Genomic DNA, 19,755 nt, shown 5'->3' with positions numbered 1-19,755 from the left:
ATTTCGCACAGATTCGTGCAATTCTTGCAGATCCGCAAGCATTCGTTATCGTACCTCGGCGACTGTTAGTTTTTCTGGTTGATTGCAGGTGAAAACGATGGTGATTATTGATTTGGAGGACATGCGCGTTTCCCGCACTGATTTCAGTAAATCGCTCCTTTTCAGACGATGTCCTCTTCGGTTGGATTTTGACTTGGTTCTGGGGACCTCATTCGGTAGTTGAGTTGGTTGGTGCCGAATGTTTTGCGTGGAGCAATCAGAGTTTCGACTTTGCTCCTTTGCTTCTTGGCTTTTCCCCTTTCTATTGTGCTAATTTCCCGAGAATGCGCGTGGTTAAAATGCGGCTTTCTTATCATTGAAAATATAGGTTTTAATAATAACTAGATGTAGCAGTTTCCCGTTGACATTGAATCCTCGATTTCCTAACAAAGAAAGTGAGACAGTTCAGGTCGGTGAAGACGTACGAAGAGAATAAATAGATGTGAATATAGCAAAAAAAACTAGGTACCCTAAGCTCAAGAGGAGTCATAAGAAGTTGATTAAATTGTCGTATCATGATAAATGCATTTTCAATTAATGGTGTAAAGCAAAAATGCGAGTGCAACTTTAAGTGTGCATGAATCAAACTTATTCGAAATTAAAGAGGAAAGGATTGAAATTATCACTTATTTTGCGGTGAGAATTTTTTTTTTTTACTTTTTCCCTTTAATTTCCCTCCTAATTTAGGAAATCATCATTGTATAAGTTGGGGAAATGACGGGATTTGTCCCTGGTGATGGGCCAAGATATGCTCCCTCTCATCATCAATGGCCAGTGTCCAATCCATCGTCATCTTATGATCGTTTTCTTGGTATGGGCCTCGTTGGTAGATGGTCTATTAACAATCATCGAGCATCATTACGCATCCACCCCCTCTACTTCCGGCCTAAAACGATGCTTTTCTTGTCATTCTCAGCCAATAATTCGCATGTGTTATAATCACTTTCCCTAAAAGAAAATTTTAAATAAATAAAAATGAAAAAAATCAAAGCGAGGCAATTTGTAATTGGGGGCCCAAAAGAGCCCAAAATCCCAGCTGGTCAATACCGAGAGCCCAGTTCCCACCTCCATCAAATTCGCTCTTGCAGGATTTGCCGGGGTAGCATCTCCTATCCCGCCGGCCCATCTTCACCGGAGGCGCCCCACTCCACGTACTAATGACATGTCGTCTGAGTAAAAATTAGGGCGGTGATATCTAGAGGACGGCGTCGTTTCGTCATGCTACCGAGCTACCATTCCGCATTGCAGCTTCAAATCGCATTGCTTTGTACGCCTGCTCAAATCTTTTGAAAAGACCCACTAAATTTAGTTCGTCGGCACTCTAGTTTTCGTTTAGAGGACATGCCATTTATGCAGGCCGTCGTCCTAATTCACGTCAGCTGCCACGTAATCTTAATTGCCCGGGAAAAGCTAATGGGTGGTTTGTTTTGACCAAGTGGAATCTAGCGGGGGCTTATTATTTTGCTCAGGGCAATTTGGATGAAAGGCGAAATGAGATAAGGCCACACGTCCAACTTCAAAGACAGACATCCTACCTGTGTTGTCAGAACGCCTTTAACAAGAATAATCCTAATTAATTTACAAGCTCTCTTCTTTGATCACGCCCGGAAAGAAAGAAATGAAGCACTAATAGTCAACTTACAGATCATGATCAAGATTACCTCCCACCTAACTTAAAGATTAAAAAGCTTACCAACTTCAAATTCACAGTGTCTCCGCATGCTGTTCTCTTTTTATAGTCCATTCATGCACATTTACAGGTTCAATCATTTCTCGTGCTGTCAACCTACCTTGAAATTAGATTGAACAAAGTTGGAGTTATTCATGAGGATCAAAAACCTTTCATCATCTTGATTGCTGCTACTTCTCGTGTCAGTAGATAGCGACATAAGTCGAGAAAGCGTGTCACTTCCGATAATCAGTCAAATATTTATAACAAAGATGAGCTTTTTCGTCGTTAGGTTGCCGGATGCCATTAGCGAAATCCTTATTACGAGATTAGATGTGGGGGGGTGGGGGCACAACTTACATTAGTGCAAGGTAAGAGGTAAACATCAGGGGAAATGAAACGCATCTACTTGGAGTTATTAAATAAGAGAAGTGGGGGAGGGAGGGGCCCGAAAAAGGGTGAGATGGGGACACGACATCATCGTCGCATGATTAAGGTGAACTGATGCGGGCCGGGTCGGGCCGTGTCGGGTCGGATCTACTTGGCCCGGTCCTGGATCACATCGAAGCCCATCTCGGTCGGGTCGGTCGCCTGAAGCTCGTAATGGACACCCTCCAGCGCCCTCCTCAGCCCGGCTTTGGAAGTCGCGTACAGCATCTTTGCTCTGATCCTCGATGCTGTCGGTGACCTGACCAAAAAAGGCAACATTTAGGGTCGTCAGCAAACTATAAAGTGGAAAAAAAATTTAGCTAGACATCACTCGGGGTAGTACGAACAATCTCATGTTTAGAACGTTTGTATCTGACGCCGGCCTTCACCTTTTGCGGGATTCTTGATGTCGGTATATTATTTCACTGAACTTAATTATCACACGACTGTTAGTTTGTGCCACTTACCTTTTGAACCCGTGTTAATGATCGTGCATTGAACTTAATCCCCAACAAGAGTCTACGGATTGGTGTGACCTCGGATTTGATCGATCCATAGTTTCCGAACGGGAAATTCATCGTCGTCATGTGAAATGGTGGGATCCAACGTTACCATTATTAAAGTTAATGATGGCAGATTAGAAAAGGGAAAAAACGAAAGTGGTTGCCGCACTTCCAAATAAAGCCAGATTGAAAAAGTTCAATCTGTGATTAGCACCTCTCTCTCATCATACTAGAAGACAAAGTAAGGTGGGATTTGAGATCTAAGACTTTGTGGGACAGCTCTTAAATCTGCCTATAATCTATCTAACCTCGATTAATCTCAGGCATTTATATCTTGCTATTTTCCAAATCTTCCGATTATGATTCGGTGTGTGCATTAGGACATACATCATTATGTCATTATGACGATCGATCGTAGGAAGCTTAATTTATATGCCGGTGTCAATTATTGACATTGTTCTATACGGCTCCAACCACGTTTTGATCTTAAGATAGGTTAGATTCCCGGGCAAGCAACTAATTTAATTTGTCTCACCAGATGTTGTTTAAGTACTAATCAGGTGACAATTATAAGCCAAGGAAAAGAAGAAAATTATAATATGGGTCGTGATCTAGAGCATGAATATGATATGTATGAAGGTGTTGACGTTTTAACACATAGAGAGAGAGAGAGAGAGAGAGAGAGAGAGAGAGAGGGACGGACCATGCAATGAAGAAGATCTTGCTCTTCCGGCAGTTGTCGACGGTGACGAAGTCGAAGTCGAAGACGGCGTACCGGCAGTCGTCGTTCGGGAGGGAGGCGGCCAGCTCGTCGAAGCCCTCCCCGGGCCCGCCCACCTTGTCAACGGTGACCAGCCTCGACTTCTCGTCGATCTTGAACACGATGAAGCGGTGAACCTTCTTCCACTTCATCTCCATGAACGAGCTCTTGCACTCGTCGGCGACCCACATCCCCGTCGTCGCCTGCGCTCGTCATCGGTACAGAGTCAGCCACCCCGAATCGAATTCCGACGAGTTCACGGATGGATAAGAAACGAACGAAACATACAGAAGAAATCGAACATCAAATTTTACCATCTTGAAAGCCATGGCCATGGTTGATGCTGGTGTGAAATGCCGGCTGTTGCTTCTTCTTTCTTTCTTCTGTGCTTTTCTCGGGAGAGAAAAGGGTCTGACTAGGAGCGGAGGGGGCAGCTTGATCTTATATAAAGACGTGGGGGACTAGAATACCACTGAACTCGGCGCATTATTACGAGTCTGTCCACCCGCATATGGTCATAGATCTCGTGCTATTACATCTTTTTTCTCTCGTTTCTATCCTCTTCCTCTTTATTTTTCAACCTTATAAAAGTCCAACTTGGTCTCTTCATCTGGTGGAATTGCTTTGTCGTCGATTTGGCACCACCCGGAGGTGTGTCCTCCCCCATGGTACAGTACCATGTCTCCCTCTCTCTCTCTCTCTCTCTCTCTCTAATGGACCACCTCCTCCATTTCAGCTCACATTTCCCAATTTGCACCCCCACCAAATTAATCAATCGAGGGTAAATATTCCCTGTGTGAATTTGCTTTATTTTGGGAAAGAAGAACCGGATTAGGGTTTGTCAATTTAAAAGATCCTAATTGAAAAATCATCTTTTCTTGTATCAAATATTGTACATTGGCATGCTTAAGTTAGATTTGACACCCAAGCATGATATCAATCGAAAAGAATCTAATAGGAAGTCTTGATTTATTCTCTTCTCATTATTCCCCTCTTTTGCGTTAAACATTATTCATTGTCATGTTGAGAGTTAAGCGTCATGGTCCGAGCATGATTAGCACCACTACTAGAGCGGTGAACCAATCGAGTAAAAGCCTTAGGAAATCATCTCAACCCCATGAGCAAGTCGATGGCTTTCTTGGAACCTTTTCCTGAGACCCAAAAGATTTATCCGAGCATAGGAAATTGTAAATGGGATTTAAGGTAAAATGGAGTGGTCCCATCTCGGATCCTACACCCACAGACCCGACTCTGTTGCTTTTCTGTTTCCCCCTTCTCCAGAAAACCATAGCCTTTGCGTAAAAGCGAAGGAATGTTAAAAGCAAAAGGTGAAAAAATAAGAAAAGATCATGTTTTCTTTTTTGCAATTTCAAGCACGGATAAGATGGGAGATAAAGGGGCAGGTTGGTGAGCAAGCTGCTGAGGCAAAATGCTGTGAATGAGCCTAGCCTCGATGGAAGCGAATCCGAATGCATTGCATGTATATTTCTTGCCGCCCGCGTACAATGCCTCCAATCACCGTCTACCCTTGATTTGCCATGATTGCCTTGTTTCCCTATTCTTCAACACATGCATTAGCTTTCATCCCCCAAGATTTCACATCCCTATGGATCTGTGAGGATTCCCATGATAATTCCATGTGGAAAGATGATAGAGAGAGAGACATTCTCATTTGATCGCAGGGTTAAAGTACTAAATTATATATTCATGAGAACGGGATCTCCAAATACACGGCGAGCATCCAATCGGAGCTTTCGTCATCTCTGCAGCAAGACGGGCCTATTAGAGTTATCGGTATGCGCAGATATATGTCTGTCGTGTGAATGGAAAAGTCAAATTTCGATTGATCATATCGTTCTAATTAAGAAAAACACTTTTAGAGTTTTACAAGTACTACAACGAGTTGATATATATAATAATGCAAGCTCGAGAGTGAGAGAGGGCTCTCGAGAGAGTACAAGCACGAAAAAACAAGTGAGAGGGAAGGCGTGCAAGCGCAAAAAACGAGTGAAGGAAGGTGAGCGGATGTGGCTGGGGGAAGACAATGCATTCATGTGGATCGAACCACTCTTCGACAAAAACCACGATCAACAGGCCCACAACTGACTAAGCAGATTGCATTTGTTCCTAGAATGTCACAAAGTTCTTCAAATGGTCCTAATCCCACGTGATAGACTTACCTGTTGAATCCAGAGTGTGATCATATATGGCCATGGTTGATCTGCGTGTACCTGCTTCGAGTTTAGTTGTTTAGCTTCTTCCTGGTGGAAGCACTCCACTTCTTTTCCAGCTTTGCCCTTGTAAAATGTCCCTATTGTCTTTCCCAATCACTTCCAGTTCCCAGCCACCTGTTAGTGATTCTAAAGGATTCTGGGTAATCGTTCTTGGATGACATAGCAATATCAGAATCTGTAGATCAGGAATGTGGAGATCTCTGCTGAATGCTAGCTTCTCTTGATTGAATGGACTCGAGGAGTTTCCTTTTCATTTATTTATTTATTCGTGGTCCCTGCTTCGATCAGGATGATAGAGTCTTCCCAACTTGGAATGCCGGGATGACTGGTTTGAGTTAGACCGCAAGACATGCTTTCCTACCTACGTATAAAAAAGAGAACTGACACAGCTCATGATATGTGCGTAACAGCGCACATTATCAAGAAATCTGCGCCACTTTGCGCCTGATTTGGGGAGGTGATGCCCGGGACACTTCTTGCTCAATGAAGCGACAGCTGATAAAGCAATTTTAGACCATTTTTCTGCAGTTTTGTATTTTCTTTTCTAAGGAGAAACGAATTTACATTCATGAATGGAGATGAAATCAACTAATGCTCCTGTTTTGTTTTGTAAGCCAAACACTGCATGACAAACTTAACCATCCATCCCTTGCCAAAAGAATCACTCTCTTTATTGACAGCCTCAAAATTGTACAATCCAACAATTGAAGGTATGAACATGCGAACTGGGCAGTTATAACTTCACAGAGAACAAATTGGAAATACAGAATCACAGAAACATGAATACTCATACAGCAAGGTTCCGCGAGACGAGAGACGACCTACTGTTTCTACTGAGGGGAAGATGAACATAGACCTCGTGGACATCCTGTTTACAGACTTCCCCTCTATCCCTATCTACAGCATAACACACGTACACGGTGTCTATCACATCATCCAAAACATGGATAAAGAAGCCCAGCACCACAATCAGCAGCACCCATGCCAGAACAGCCACAAGGTAAGAGTCCACTCCAAGGTCGCTTACGCCTTCTAAAATAGCCCAGACCTGAAAATTCACAAAATCAGAATACGATAGCAGGCTATCAGCAATCTTGAGAGAGAGAGAGAGAGAGAGAGAGAGAGAGAGAGAGAGAGAGAGAGGCCATGTTATCTAGTAGAAATATCATCAGTCCAAACCAAACTTAACAGTTCAGGAAAATCTCAACCCAAACCCAAAGCAAGCCAATAAACTAACAACTCAGACCAAATCAATAACTTCAGTTTGTTAGTAGTTATTGGTTTGGTTTTGTTTCAAACCGTTACCATCATGTCTATGTACAAGTGAGGAGTTCAATACAAACTCCAAAATTATCAAACTTCAACGTACAATGGAAATGAACAAAAAAAGCAACTATTTTTACGCACATATTGAAAAAAATGAGTACAATCCAATTAATTATTAATTACATTATTTAAACATTATCTAACTAAACATAAGAACCACAAAAGATAGCAGAAATCTATTTACAAGTACTCTTTGAGACTAATAATCAATCAATAATGGGCAACCTGAGAACTAGAAAACTGTCATGTAATAGTTTAAAGAAAACTTAGATGGAAAGAACTTACTTGGCTAGGTTAAGCTACAAATTTTATCAGTGGAAAGGACAATAAGTTTACTTACCAAACTTATTAGTCTGGTTTGATTTTATCGGTTTTCAACGTTATAAAGCAACAAAAGCCAAACCAATTAAAAAACAAAAAGGAAGAAGAAGATCCAAAACAAAACCGAAAAACTAATAAACAAAACTTACCAGTTTTATTCGATTTGGTTCGATCGGTTTATATATATATATATATTATGAACACCCATCATCCAGAACAAGCATTGCAACTGTTATGAACATCAGAGTGGTGCCACCAATTTTTAAAGTCAGAGGAGAATTACTTATGTCGAAGCAAGTCAAGAGAGATTCCACAATCTACTCCAAAATCCATTCCTCACATTTCAATATGAATCAAGGGCAATGGTGAGGGTAGTCCATACAGTCAGATTAAGAAACAAGGGTGTTCGGTGTTGATTTAGTCAGTTGATCAGAAAGGACAATAAAAAGGGTAGCCATTCAAAGGCTCAATACGTATGTTCTGAACGCAAGTGACTACATGCTCATGAATGTCTTGAGTAGCACATAAGTCATTAAATTGGAGATAAGGATCGCAAAGACAACAACTTGAACAAACCCAAAACCACTCCCTCTGAATGGGATGTTCAAATGAAAGACTTAAATCTGATTTCGACCACTTACCACAACTGCATATATTGCTGAGAATACAAAAACAATCCCTGCTAGTAATCGGGTTGAAATAGTCTCCACAAAGACAGCAGAAAGGAGATTGCGCTTCAAAAGCTCATATGTCATCCTAGCAGATGTGCAGTAGGCTTCACCTGTTATGGCCGCAAAGGTTATGGTGAACTTATTTAAGAATTCAATAGCCCATAAAAAGGCGTTAACACAGCAACGGAGCACAATGTTCACGAATCCAGGGGCATCTTCCCGTTTTGCACCATCAACTATAGTCCGCACCATACGAACTACACAAATAAGTAATCCAGAGAGACATATTGTTCCCGAGGAAGGACCAAAAGCATTCCTGTATGATCACAAAGAAAAGGCATTTTAAATTAAAATGTCATAACTTTTTTAATCTTTTTGTAAGGAAAAATATGTTGCTAGAGACTCCTAATATTTCTTTCCACCAACTTAGAGAGATAATGTAAGAACTGCTTTACTAAGATAATAGTTACAATGCTAGAACTGCTAAGGGCTAACGCATCTGTGAGTTTGTTAACCAGCCATTCGTGCAAGCTTTTAAAAGAAGTAAATTGCAGATCCTACTTAGTAAAATTACTAATGAAACAAGAGAATCATATGAGAAGTAGTGGAACCTATAAGGGATAGAGAGAAATAATCCAAGAGAAAAAAGGGTATAATGAGATGCAACGTCAGAACCAGAATAGAAAATGGCCAGAGGACATTCTATCAGTTAGGCCATTCAAGAAGAGTTCAAGGCAGACATAAAATCCATATGTTCAGAGATCAGCAAATGAGTACCCAGGATAGTACTTCCAACGCTCTTTGGTGGCTGGTACCAGAAAAAGAGAGAGCTGCAGTCTGAGCTTATGTAACTCAAACATGGTTATTGCATTTCTGCAATCTACAGGGCTCAACTTGCTTGAGTCTCCTCAAGCTTAGATCACGTTCAACCAAAAGTTCATATAGCATATTTCAATTGGCTCCTCAAGAACAGTGACAATGAGCGGAGCCGTACCTCACAATGCTCATGAACATAAACATCAGGGATAAAAATTTACCCATCCAGTCATCCGACAGCATTATGCACCCGAGTAGGGCAGTCTCATATGAAGAAGGGTGGGTGACCGAAAATGGGAGGTATTGGAATTATATATCAGTCTAATGTCACATGAACTCGAGTAACGTTGATGAGTAAAGGTTTGAAAGATGGTGCTATTAAGAATTATAGAGGCTAAAAGCATAGCACAGTTATGGCGAGTAAAAGTCCATTCAACAGCCCCACAAAATGTCAGAAGCTAAGTGAAAAGAAGGGTTCGTGCAACCAAAGGATAGGACCAACACTTCAAGCTGATTGATAACCGGCAGATACAATTTTTCTTTTTTTTTTTCAATTTCTATTGTAGATTTACAGCAGATTGTTCACATCCATGTATCTACAAGGGTGACTTGGCACGCATGCATCGACATCTACAGCAATATTACACAAGTCCCATTCCAGTTCCACTGTCCTCAACAATTTCACGAAATGACTCGAGCCAGTTCCACAGAATCTATGTGTGACGGTTATCTATTATCATTCTAATATAATACACAATCAAGAGCGAATCCACTCTCTACTAAAGTCGGTGCACCGTGTGTCTATAACTATGGCACATATGAGTACAATTCTCGCTGACTCACAGCATTATAACACTAACCATCTAAATTGTGAACATCAACAGCTAATCTGGGTACAGTACGAAACATCGCCACATATAATCTTCCAACCTAGTTAGGAAGCATCTTCTATTCCCTGAACAAGAGAGAGCCTGCAAGAAACAGTGCGACAACTTGCAAGGAATTTACCTTAAAGAACTTCTAATACTCTTCCTCGGAGGCGTATCCTCCTTGGAGAAGTACCACTGGGCAATGGTCCCGCTGATCACATAGACCTGAGCTTCGATCGCCACCGTCAAAGACCACAGCATAGTAAGGATCGCCAATGCGAAATAAGCAGGCACCCAACTATCCTGCTTCCACTCACAGGTGTACTCTCCGTCCGATTCGGTCGCGACGATATCCCCATTTTGCCTGGCGAGCACCAAGAACACGATAATGGGAGCATAGTAAATCAACAGGCCGAGAGTCATACAGGGCAACACCCAAAACAAGGCCAGATTCCTCGACAGAGCATCGGAGGCGACCCGAATTATCCTGACGGTGAGCTCGATTCGGTGCCAATTAGCCACGAAGATCCAGACGATCACCGCAACGACCAGGAACACGAACACCAGCACCAAGATCCTGTAAACCAAGGGGAAATCGTCGCTGCAGCTGGAGCTGACGGTGCATGCGACGAACCAGTAGACGTTCAAGAAGACGGGCAGCAGCACGAAGAAGGGCAGCGAGGCGTAGACGACCTGCTTGGCGTAGTGCTTGAGCAAGAGGAGGAGCGAGAAGCAAATGGGCACGCTCAAGATCAGAGTAATGACGAGGACCCATATCAAATCCGTCAGCGCGCTGGAAGACAGAGACGAGGAAACATAAAGGGCGTGGCGGGGGCGGGCGAGGGAAGCGGTGGAGCTGTCGACGCAGGAGGAGGAAGTGGAGTTGTAGGAGTAGGAGGAGAGGTCGGAGTAGTCGGCGTTGCGGTGGAAGCTGGCGAAGATGCCGAAGCCGAAGGTGAGGAGGGCGGCGAGGAGGAAGAGGACGAGGAAGGGGAGGTCCTTGAAGGGGCGGGGGCCGTAGTTGTAGGTGATCTGGAGGTACTGGGTCGGGTCGGGTTCGGACTCGGGCCGCCCGTCCGCCTCGGGCGGGGGCGTGGAGAGGAGGGGCTGGGTGGGGGAGGAGGAGGAGTCGTAGAGGGAGGAGGAGGAGGCGGGTGGCCTGTTGGGCTCCTCCGTGCTGGCCATGGCTTAGCTAGAGAGAGAAAGAGAGAGGGAGGAGAGAGGGAGGAGGAGAGAGAAGGAGGGGGGGAGCATATGTGTTGTGTGCGTTGACTGTACCACGAGGACGGAGTGCAGAGACGAACGTGATGGGTTGGCTGGCAAGGTCGGCTGCACAGTGCGAGGTGGTGAAAAATTAGCCGCGGTTTCCTCTTCCTTTCGGCCCGATTTCTTGCTCTCTTTTTCTCGTGTCCTCCTTTGTCATCTACTGGTTTAAAGGCGGCCACTGGGGTGGACCATGAGCAGTTCTGTCAGGTGAAAAAGTTGGAACCTTTGGGGATGGGTAGGGGGGTTGAAAGGAGGGAGCTTTCAGGGGTGTTGATCGAGGTTATGCTTTTTATAGTCGAGGCTAATTATAAGTGTGATTAGGTCTATGCTTAGGAGGAGCCACGTCCATAGTTATAATCCTTCGAGAACCGGCTTTCTTCCATTAGAATAGAGAGGGGCCCCGTTGCGAGATGGGAACAAGAGAGTATTAATGAAACATATCTTGTTCTTAAGTCAGAATCTTATCTTGTCTTTAGTTTAAGCGAATTACTAGTACCAACAAAACCATTGCCACCAAAACAATGTCAGCAATAAGACTAGAAGCAGGATGCGCTTCCCCAGCGGATCATGGACTTTCCCTCGTGATTTTCTTTGGCGCAGTTCTCCATTTGAAGAGGGCATATAAGATCTTAGCCTCATAAAACACCTACTACCCATTTATTGGATTTCTTTCTTTTCTTCCTTATGTCAATAGAGATCACTTCGAATGGGTAAATCTAGTATCTTGAAATGATGAATTAGATAATATATGAGTTGAAATCTGAGCAAGTGATGCAAATATGAAATTGCTTACATGCAAAAATACTAATCGGTCACATTTTCCTCAATCGCGCATCGGAGAAACTCTCTAATCTTGCATTTAATTGGTGCGTGACAACTTTTAATTTTAGTTAGCTTTGCATGCATATAAAACCCCTACTTCAGAACACATCACTCAAGGACAAGGTGTTAGAAATCCTCCTACCAGAGATGGTTAGAGAAGAACGCGAATTTCCTCAATTCCTTAATGAACAGGTTTAACACTGTAGTTCCTTCGTTCTTGTGAAGGGCTGGACTCCTCCACTGAATGCCCCTGCACTCATGGCGATTTCCAACAAGACAACCGTACGCAAAACTGCCCGATGATATAATGTCCTCATCAACATTCCTTGAATTTAAAATATTCTTTCTATTCTATCTTATCTTCGTTTGTAGTATTATACTCAAAACAAGCACAAGGAGCCCAAGTCAAATACCAAAACAAGGCAAAAAATTCCCTCAGGCGCACACTTTGATCTGATCAAACTTTGTATCAATCACATAGACCGGGAGGTGAAATTCTTATCAGTACTCATACGTCGTGGACTGGGTGATGAGACCAAACTCCTGTAGACTGCTCATGAATGGAACAGCAGACCCAAGACAAAAGGCCAGAAAAAAAGTTGAGTGAACCCATTCATCTTTACAAAGGATACATCGTAGAAGTCGGGTACAGACCCATGGCATTTCCAAGAACTGTACCATGGTGAATATGAGCGTTGGAGTTAGCTGGGTAGCCAGGTTTCTGGACAAAAGACGGGGCAAAGAATGTCGACCAAAGAAGAGAACTCGCCTCCAAGTCCTGTATATGCGGGATTGGGCTTTCATGCTAGTTATCCTAACTGCGTGTACCCAAAAACAAAAAGTGGTCACCTTTCCTCGTCCCACTTACTTTTCGGAATCTCTCCAGAGTCGGCGATTATGACTTTCTTTCTGGGCTTTCCGTTGTATGTTCCAGCTCCACCTTCGATTGCATAGACAGTGTCCATGCCTTGAATAACCCTGCCGAAAACAACATGCTCTCCATCCAACCTGATACATTCAGAAGAAATGAAGGCAAATTAACCTAGGAAAAATAAAAGCAAAGAATAATAAAAATGTAAAATGGAACCTCAAGAAACTCATGCAAAATACTTAATTTCAGAACATCAAGCAGTCTATTTGTCTCTTTAACTGCAGGTGCAGTGTCTCATTCTAGAGTAAAAGCAAGAAAAGAAGAAAGAAGAAATCAGATGCCATGATATGAACTGGAAGATTGAATGAATATTTAGTGACACCGATTGAAGTCTTCTACTTCACAAAGCTACTTTTAGGCACCAGATTGACCAAACAACCTTAGCATCCAACCTGCAGAGTAGTTGAGATCTTAACGGACCACATGAAGCCCATAAGGCACTAGAAATAGGATTTTTCTGAATCACGTTTATTAGGCAAATAGAATACATACTATAATCTCAGTAATCCACATAAAAACTTACCAGCTGGCTTTGACTGTGGTAATAAAGAATTGTGATCCATTAGAGTCAGGGCCAGAATTCACCATGGAAATGATACCTGTTGTTTAAAAAGAGCAAAGATATCATTATTCAATCTCGATGATATTCAGAAACAACCATGACTTATGACTGTAATTACCCAGAAAAAGACTACTCAAATTGAAAAAGAACTGACACCTGCGTGGGAATGCTTTATCCTAAAATTCTCATCAGCAAAGGTGCCACCGTATATAGATTCATATCCTTTTCCATCACCGTAGATTACATCTCCCCCTTGGATCATGAAGCCAGATATTATACGGTGAAAAGGTGTTCCTTTGTAGTGGAGTTTTTTTCCATTGGCACTCTTGCCCTTTTCCCCTGCAATGATAGAAATTACCAGAGGTTAATTAAGATGGCGTCAGGTTGCTCTTCCCAGCAGTTCTTGGTGCACTAAATAAAATGCTGTCAAACTGCTAGTAAGAATAAACCACATACCTGTGCACAAAGCCCGGAAATTTTCTGCAAAATAAATAACTAGAAGTCAGGCAAAGATGTTGCTAAAGCATATCATAAATGCCCGAATGTCAGAGATATCTCTAAGAACAATATAAACATCTGGATCTTTCATAAAAAAGAAAAAAAAAAGTGAAGGGCCTCAATGAAGGAGAAGATTGGGGGAGTTGGATACAGATCTAAGTATCTGTCATCTAAGCAGTACTCTCTTTCAATTTCTAGATCATCTAGGTAAACTGGTTAAAACAAACATTTCCATATTTCTGGCCGCCCTAATACTGAAACTACAAATGGCAAATGGTTACTCTCAAGCTCATGATTAATAAATGACAAGACAACATGACTTTGGTAGAGACACACTCAGTACTTACGAACCTACAGTTCTTGGTACCACCTCGCCATATAATCCAATCACAATTCTACCTGCATAAGAGTGTAACCTCAAAAAGGTTAGATCATTGATCAACATTATGCATTATAGCAAACAGATGCTCAAATTGCTTATGTCATCTATGAACGATCATTGCAATTTGACAAAGAAGCCTATATAATTACGAAAATTCAACATTGAGAAGTAGATGCCAAATTCCTACAGATATTGAACAAGTACTTCATACAACGGCGATTTGTTTCGCCTTCAAGGTGTGCCTCGGGAGTAACAAGAACCACCTAGAACCAACATATTTTGTACAACACTATGCGGAGAAATGACCTCATAGTTTACCGTGATTTTAAAGGAAGAAAAAGCTGTTTAAAAAAGGAAGGGAAGGGATTTTTGAGAAATGATTTATGAAACCTTGTTTGGTTGGTTTGATAGGAGAGAAAATAATGGATTTGGAAGGATGTCTTTTTTTTCTCTCATATAGTCGATTTCAGTAAGTTTTTAATCCCTCTAAATCCGTTCAAAAGTGATGGGATGATTTGGTTGATTTGAGAGTTACTATTGTTTTCGGCTTTTTTTTCTTTTTCTCATTTCCTTCCTTTTTCCTTCAGTTCTCTTCATCTCATCCAGACAATGAAATTACCCTCCATTTGTTTTCGCTTCTTTTTCTCTTCCAGTGATAGTTTGAAGCATTCTTTCTCCTTTCATCTGACTCCATCCATATAGAGAGTGAAAAGAGGGAACAAGAGCATTTTGCTCCAAAGAAGAGAAAACAGATACACAGAAGATAGCATATAGACGCCTGCACTTGTGCTCCCATGAGTAGACAAACAGGGGTGTGTGTATGTGTGTCTCTGAGAGAGAGAGAGAGAGAGAGAGAGAGAGAGAGAGAGAGAGAGAGAGAGAGATACCTAAATGTTGTCCATCAATGTCAACGTCCAAGTATACTCTGTGGGTAATTTCAGGTTCTTCTTCTACTTGGTCTCCTCTCTAAGCATTAAAGAGGAAGCGATTAGAAATATTATCCATTAAACCAAGAATTACAAATAGCATTTTCCACCCAAGAGGATCAACTAATATAGGTAATGTAAAACAATTATAAAGCCAATAATGCTATCGCCATATGGGGGTAATATCCCCATATCTTTTTAATAGAATTTTGTTTATCTTTCAAAAATAAAATGCTGCCGTGGGTGTTGAAGAGACTATCAGTGAAATAGGAAGCTATTCTACCATCTCAAGTAGTTACAGACGGATCTAAAAGAGCATATTCTCATTTTAGTTCCGTGGCTTTTCCTTTCATAAACTCATAGCAAGCTGCATGATGCTTGAGAAGGTAGAATAGCCTTCTCCCTTTTCTACTTCACAAGATAGGCACACTAGAGGATGCTCCAGCTGTTCAAGTAAGCCAGTGGGTTTTGAATACCTTCCCATAAGACAACTCTCTATTTACAGGAGTACTTACTTCACACGCTCTACTTACTTCATGCTTTCTTTCTTCTATTTTTCCCCTCACCATAGGTCAATCGACAGTAAACCCAACACAGTCCAGTCCAGTCCAAGTAAGCATCATATCAAGGGCTGAGATATGTTTTAACATCTAGAAGCAAGTTAGAAAGCAGCAACATCAACTTCTTTCACCCAACCATGGATGTAGCATCCACTATTTGGATAACATATAGTCTATATATCAGATTCTCGGGCTTCATACTCAGCTAATAGCCTGAAGCTGAGTGCAAGCTCTTCCCTAAAGAACAGGCTACTCTACTTATTTCCTCTCCGCATGTTCATCTGTAAGCATTCCCTCCAGATGCGATTGCCCTCAAACTAGATTGCTAAATTCCGCATACTCCTCCACTAAGCCATCCCAAACATTTAAGCCAAATCAGTCCATCAACATCCAAAATGCCTCACAAGATCTTCCCAACTCCTGTTCTGTGAAGCCAACTAGAGGCAACTGCAAGCACCTGAAGCTCAGCACCCTCTGAATCCGCATTGAAATCAACGCTCACCAACCGGAGCAAACCAGAGAATCATGTAAACTTCCACCGAAACTCACATCTACCATACGAAACATTAGAATACCCAAGTCACATCTCAGCCGCAGCCAAAGGCACACCGTCTAGCATTTCAACAAGCATCAGATCAGCCTAACCCGAACGCTCAAAGAAAGGCTCACAATACTCGAAAGCATTCTCTATCAACTCGACACCAAGCGTCTCCTCCAAAATTAAGTAACTAAAAACCGTAAAAAAAAAAAAAAAAATTAAAAAAGAAGGCTGACGATCGCGAACATCAAACACGACGTTCAGAGTTCAATTTCGATAAGACCGCGCTCCGACAGAACAGCTCCAACTCCCAAAATGCGCAGCGCGAAATCGACAATCAACGCACAAAATCACACCACGAGATCCGAACAGCGCAGAACCTAGATTCTCGCGAGATCAAATCCACATAACCAGACAACACGCGCGCGCGCCGGACGGGGAGATCGCGCACCTGTCTCGAGAAGGGGAAGGCGAAGACGAGGAGGAGGACGGCGAGGGCGAGGAAGGCGAGGACGAAGCGAGGCTGGAGCAGGACCGAGATCTCTCGACGCATCATTCCCGAGCCGCGGAAGAAGATGAAGAAGATGAGAAGATGGCATAGGAAGGCGGGCGCCCTCGATCGTCGTCAGGCCGCGACCCCTCGAACCTCCATCGAGCGAAGGGAGTCGGCTCCCGGATCCTCAATGTCGATCCGTTGCTGCAGGAATCGGAACCGAGCCCATGATTTGATTGATTGATTGATTGAGAAGTCAGCGAGATTGCGGGCCGTACTCCCGTTCGTCAGTGGCAACTTCACGAGTGAGATTGGAGTGCAGATTGGAGATTATTATTTTACTGTCGTCGACGTATGGGTCTTTGGGTCAGTAATCACGGATGTGCAAAACCCATCGCTCGAATCGTGAATCATCTAAACAAGATCGAACCGATCGGTTTAGTTTCTCGAATGTATCCCTTCCTAAAAATGGGATCATTGTCCCGACATTTTATTATTTCTTCAAAAAACACTATCTCGATTTGATTCTCAATATTAAAAAAAAGAATAATGAAAACAAAGTAGTAGTGAAAATTAAGTGACCAATTTCACTAGATTGAATCGAAACCGAAACCAGACTAATGATGCGGTCCGATTCTTGATCCTAAATCTGATCACTCCAATCCTTGATGTTGAATTTTGGGAACAAGGCCAAACTAAGAACCGATCACCACTAGTAATAATAACATAAATAACTCTAAATTAATACATTTATAATTATTTTATCCTAAATTAATTTTTAACAATCTCTAAAAACTCCAAAGTCGTACGTTTGCACTAAATTTACTTCAAGATGATATGAATTTCCATTAAACTTGTCTAACTTAAGAATTTCACGTTAAAGTTTGACCGAAGTTTACAATAGGTAAATATGTCACTGTTTGGGTTTTTTATGATTTAAAAATTAATTTGGGGTACTTTTATCATCTAATTTAGAGTTTTTGTTAACCTAATAATTAGTGTGGGCTTTTTCGTGATATTAAAAGAAAATTTCCAAATAAAGGACCAAAGTGGAGTTTATTTCAAATAAAAGCATGAAGTAGTTATATCAATCTAAAAAAAAAGTGCCTAACTCACTACTTAATGAAGGAATATTTTGTCTTCTAAATTTTTAAATTTTTCCTTTCTTTTTTATTTTTTTCTTCTCATAAAACAAACTCAAAAAATTTTAATTTTTTTTTTTAAAAGCACGCAACCTCATCACTTGTGAGGCGGCAATAATGGCCGACGAGGTCATCGATGCCTGGGTGAGGGCCGGCGACCCTCCCTATAAATGGAAGATGGCTCACTAAATTTGTCCAACTTAATAATTTCACAATAAAGTTTGACAAAAGTCTATAAATATATCACAAGTGTATTTGTTTCAGATTTTGGTTATCTATAAATTAATTCAGAGTGCATTTATCACCTAATTTAGAGTTTTTTGGTAACCTAATAGTTAGTGCGGGTTTTTCGTGATATTAAAAGAAAATTCCAAATAAGGGCTTATAGTAGAGTTTGTTTTAGATAAAGGCATGGAGTGATCATATCAATCTAAAAAAAATGGCCTAACTCACTAGTTAGTGAAGAAAAAAATTTTAAAAAAAAAATCAATTTTTCCTTTCTTTTTAATTTTTTTTCTTATAAAAAAAACTCAATATATATATTAAATGCACACCGCCCCATTGCTTGTTCGGTGATGATGGCCAGTGAGGTCATTGGTGCTTGGGCAAGGGCTGGTGACCCTTGCTAGAAATGGGAGAGGGCACACTAAACATGTCCAACTTAACAATTTCACGATAAAGTTTGACGAAAGTTTACAAAAGATAAATATGTCATGTACATTTATTTGGATTTTTAGTGACCTAAAAATTAATTTGGGGCACATTTGTCACCTAGTTTAGAGTTTTTGGTAATCTAATAATTAGTGTGGGATTTTCATATTATTAAAAGAAAATTCTAAATAATGGCCTAAAATGGAGTTTGTTTAAAATAAGGGCATGAATTGATCATATCAATTTGAAAAAAAAGGCCTAACTCACTAGTTAGTGAAGGAAAATTTTGTCTTCTAAATTTTTTAATTTTTCCTTTCTTTTTTTAACTTTTTTTTCATTAAAAAAACTCAAAAAATTAAAATTAAAAGAAAAAAAAAAGCACGCCGCCCCATTGCCCGTGGGGCAGCAACAACGGCTGGCAAGGTCATTGGTTTTTGGTGAGGGTAGAGAGGGCACATTGAACTTGTCCAACTTAACAATTTCATGATAAAGTTTGATGGAAATTTACGAAAAGTAAATGTGTCACAAGTGTATTTATTTAGATTTTTGGTGACCTAAGAGTTAATTTGGGATACATTATCACCTAAATTTATAATTAGTGTGGGTTTTTCATGATATTAAGAGAAAATTCCAAATAAAAGCCTAAAGGGGAATTTGTTTCAAATAAGGGTATGAAATAGTCATACCAATAAGAAAAGGGGCCTAACTCACCAGCTAGTGAAGGAAAATTTCATCTTCCATAATTTTTAATTTTTTTTCTTCTCATAAAAATACTCAAAAAATTAAAATTTTAAAATAAGCACACTGCCCCCATCGCCCTTTGGGTGGTGACGATGGTTAGCAAGGTCACCAGCACCTAGGTGAGGGTTGGTGACCTCACCGGAGACAGGAGAGGACACACTAATGAAGCGGTTATGGTCGTTTCAATTAAAGGCCTACCCTTGCTAAAACAAGAAAAGGTGCACTAGCGACTTTGCCGACCATCACCACTGACCCATTGACGATGGGGCAACTACCTTCCCCTATATTTTTCCTTTTTATTTTTTGTTAAAATTCTTTCTTAATTTTTATCTAATTTAATTTAATTGTGTTTGGACAAAAAAAATCCTTTATCGGTAGGAATATTTTGCTAGTTGGCAAGATTAGGCTCTTATTTGAAACGGTCATAACTACTTCATAACCTTCTCATATGGTCACTTCATATTCTCATTTGAAATAAAGTACATTCTATGTTATTATTTGAGAAAATGAGGGCATTTTAGATTTTTATTTGAAATTTTCCCTCTTATTAATTCAAGTTATTGTTATTAGACTGGATGTACTTGTGAGGTGGATATGGGCTAACTG

The 19,755-nt window shown here is 41.1% G+C and overlaps 3 protein-coding genes across 3 annotated transcripts; all 3 read right to left on the bottom strand.

The window, feature by feature from the left end:
- Window positions 1-1,931: 1,931 nt before the first annotated feature.
- On the bottom strand, window positions 1,932-3,875 carry LOC104418931 (actin-depolymerizing factor 5). The gene is made up of 3 exons (XM_010030412.3): window positions 3,715-3,875; window positions 3,344-3,603; window positions 1,932-2,396 (listed from the first exon to the last, which is right to left on the bottom strand). Exons 1-3 carry the CDS (start codon window positions 3,733-3,735, stop codon window positions 2,246-2,248), a joined length of 432 nt encoding a protein of 143 aa, XP_010028714.1. The 5' UTR covers window positions 3,736-3,875; the 3' UTR covers window positions 1,932-2,245.
- A 2,408-nt stretch (window positions 3,876-6,283) lies between these two features.
- On the bottom strand, window positions 6,284-11,092 carry LOC104418930 (CTL-like protein DDB_G0288717). Its single transcript, XM_010030411.2, has 3 exons — window positions 9,777-11,092; window positions 7,923-8,268; window positions 6,284-6,682 (listed from the first exon to the last, which is right to left on the bottom strand). The coding sequence occupies exons 1-3, from the start codon at window positions 10,820-10,822 to the stop codon at window positions 6,422-6,424; spliced, it is 1,653 nt and encodes a 550-aa protein (XP_010028713.1). The 5' UTR covers window positions 10,823-11,092; the 3' UTR covers window positions 6,284-6,421.
- A 1,043-nt stretch (window positions 11,093-12,135) lies between these two features.
- LOC104418929 (peptidyl-prolyl cis-trans isomerase CYP21-1) lies at window positions 12,136-16,944 on the bottom strand. Its single transcript, XM_039302114.1, has 8 exons — window positions 16,574-16,944; window positions 14,986-15,064; window positions 14,068-14,115; window positions 13,675-13,698; window positions 13,375-13,557; window positions 13,180-13,255; window positions 12,594-12,733; window positions 12,136-12,503 (listed from the first exon to the last, which is right to left on the bottom strand). The coding sequence occupies exons 1-8, from the start codon at window positions 16,676-16,678 to the stop codon at window positions 12,427-12,429; spliced, it is 732 nt and encodes a 243-aa protein (XP_039158048.1). The 5' UTR covers window positions 16,679-16,944; the 3' UTR covers window positions 12,136-12,426.
- Between the last annotated feature and the right edge of the window lie 2,811 nt (window positions 16,945-19,755).

The sequence above is a fragment of the Eucalyptus grandis genome, chromosome 9 (assembly GCF_016545825.1).
Source record: "Eucalyptus grandis isolate ANBG69807.140 chromosome 9, ASM1654582v1, whole genome shotgun sequence".
Taxonomy (NCBI): domain Eukaryota; kingdom Viridiplantae; phylum Streptophyta; class Magnoliopsida; order Myrtales; family Myrtaceae; genus Eucalyptus; species Eucalyptus grandis.
The sequence above is the reverse complement of the archived record's forward strand: the minus strand, read 5'-3'. Positions and strand labels throughout refer to the sequence as shown.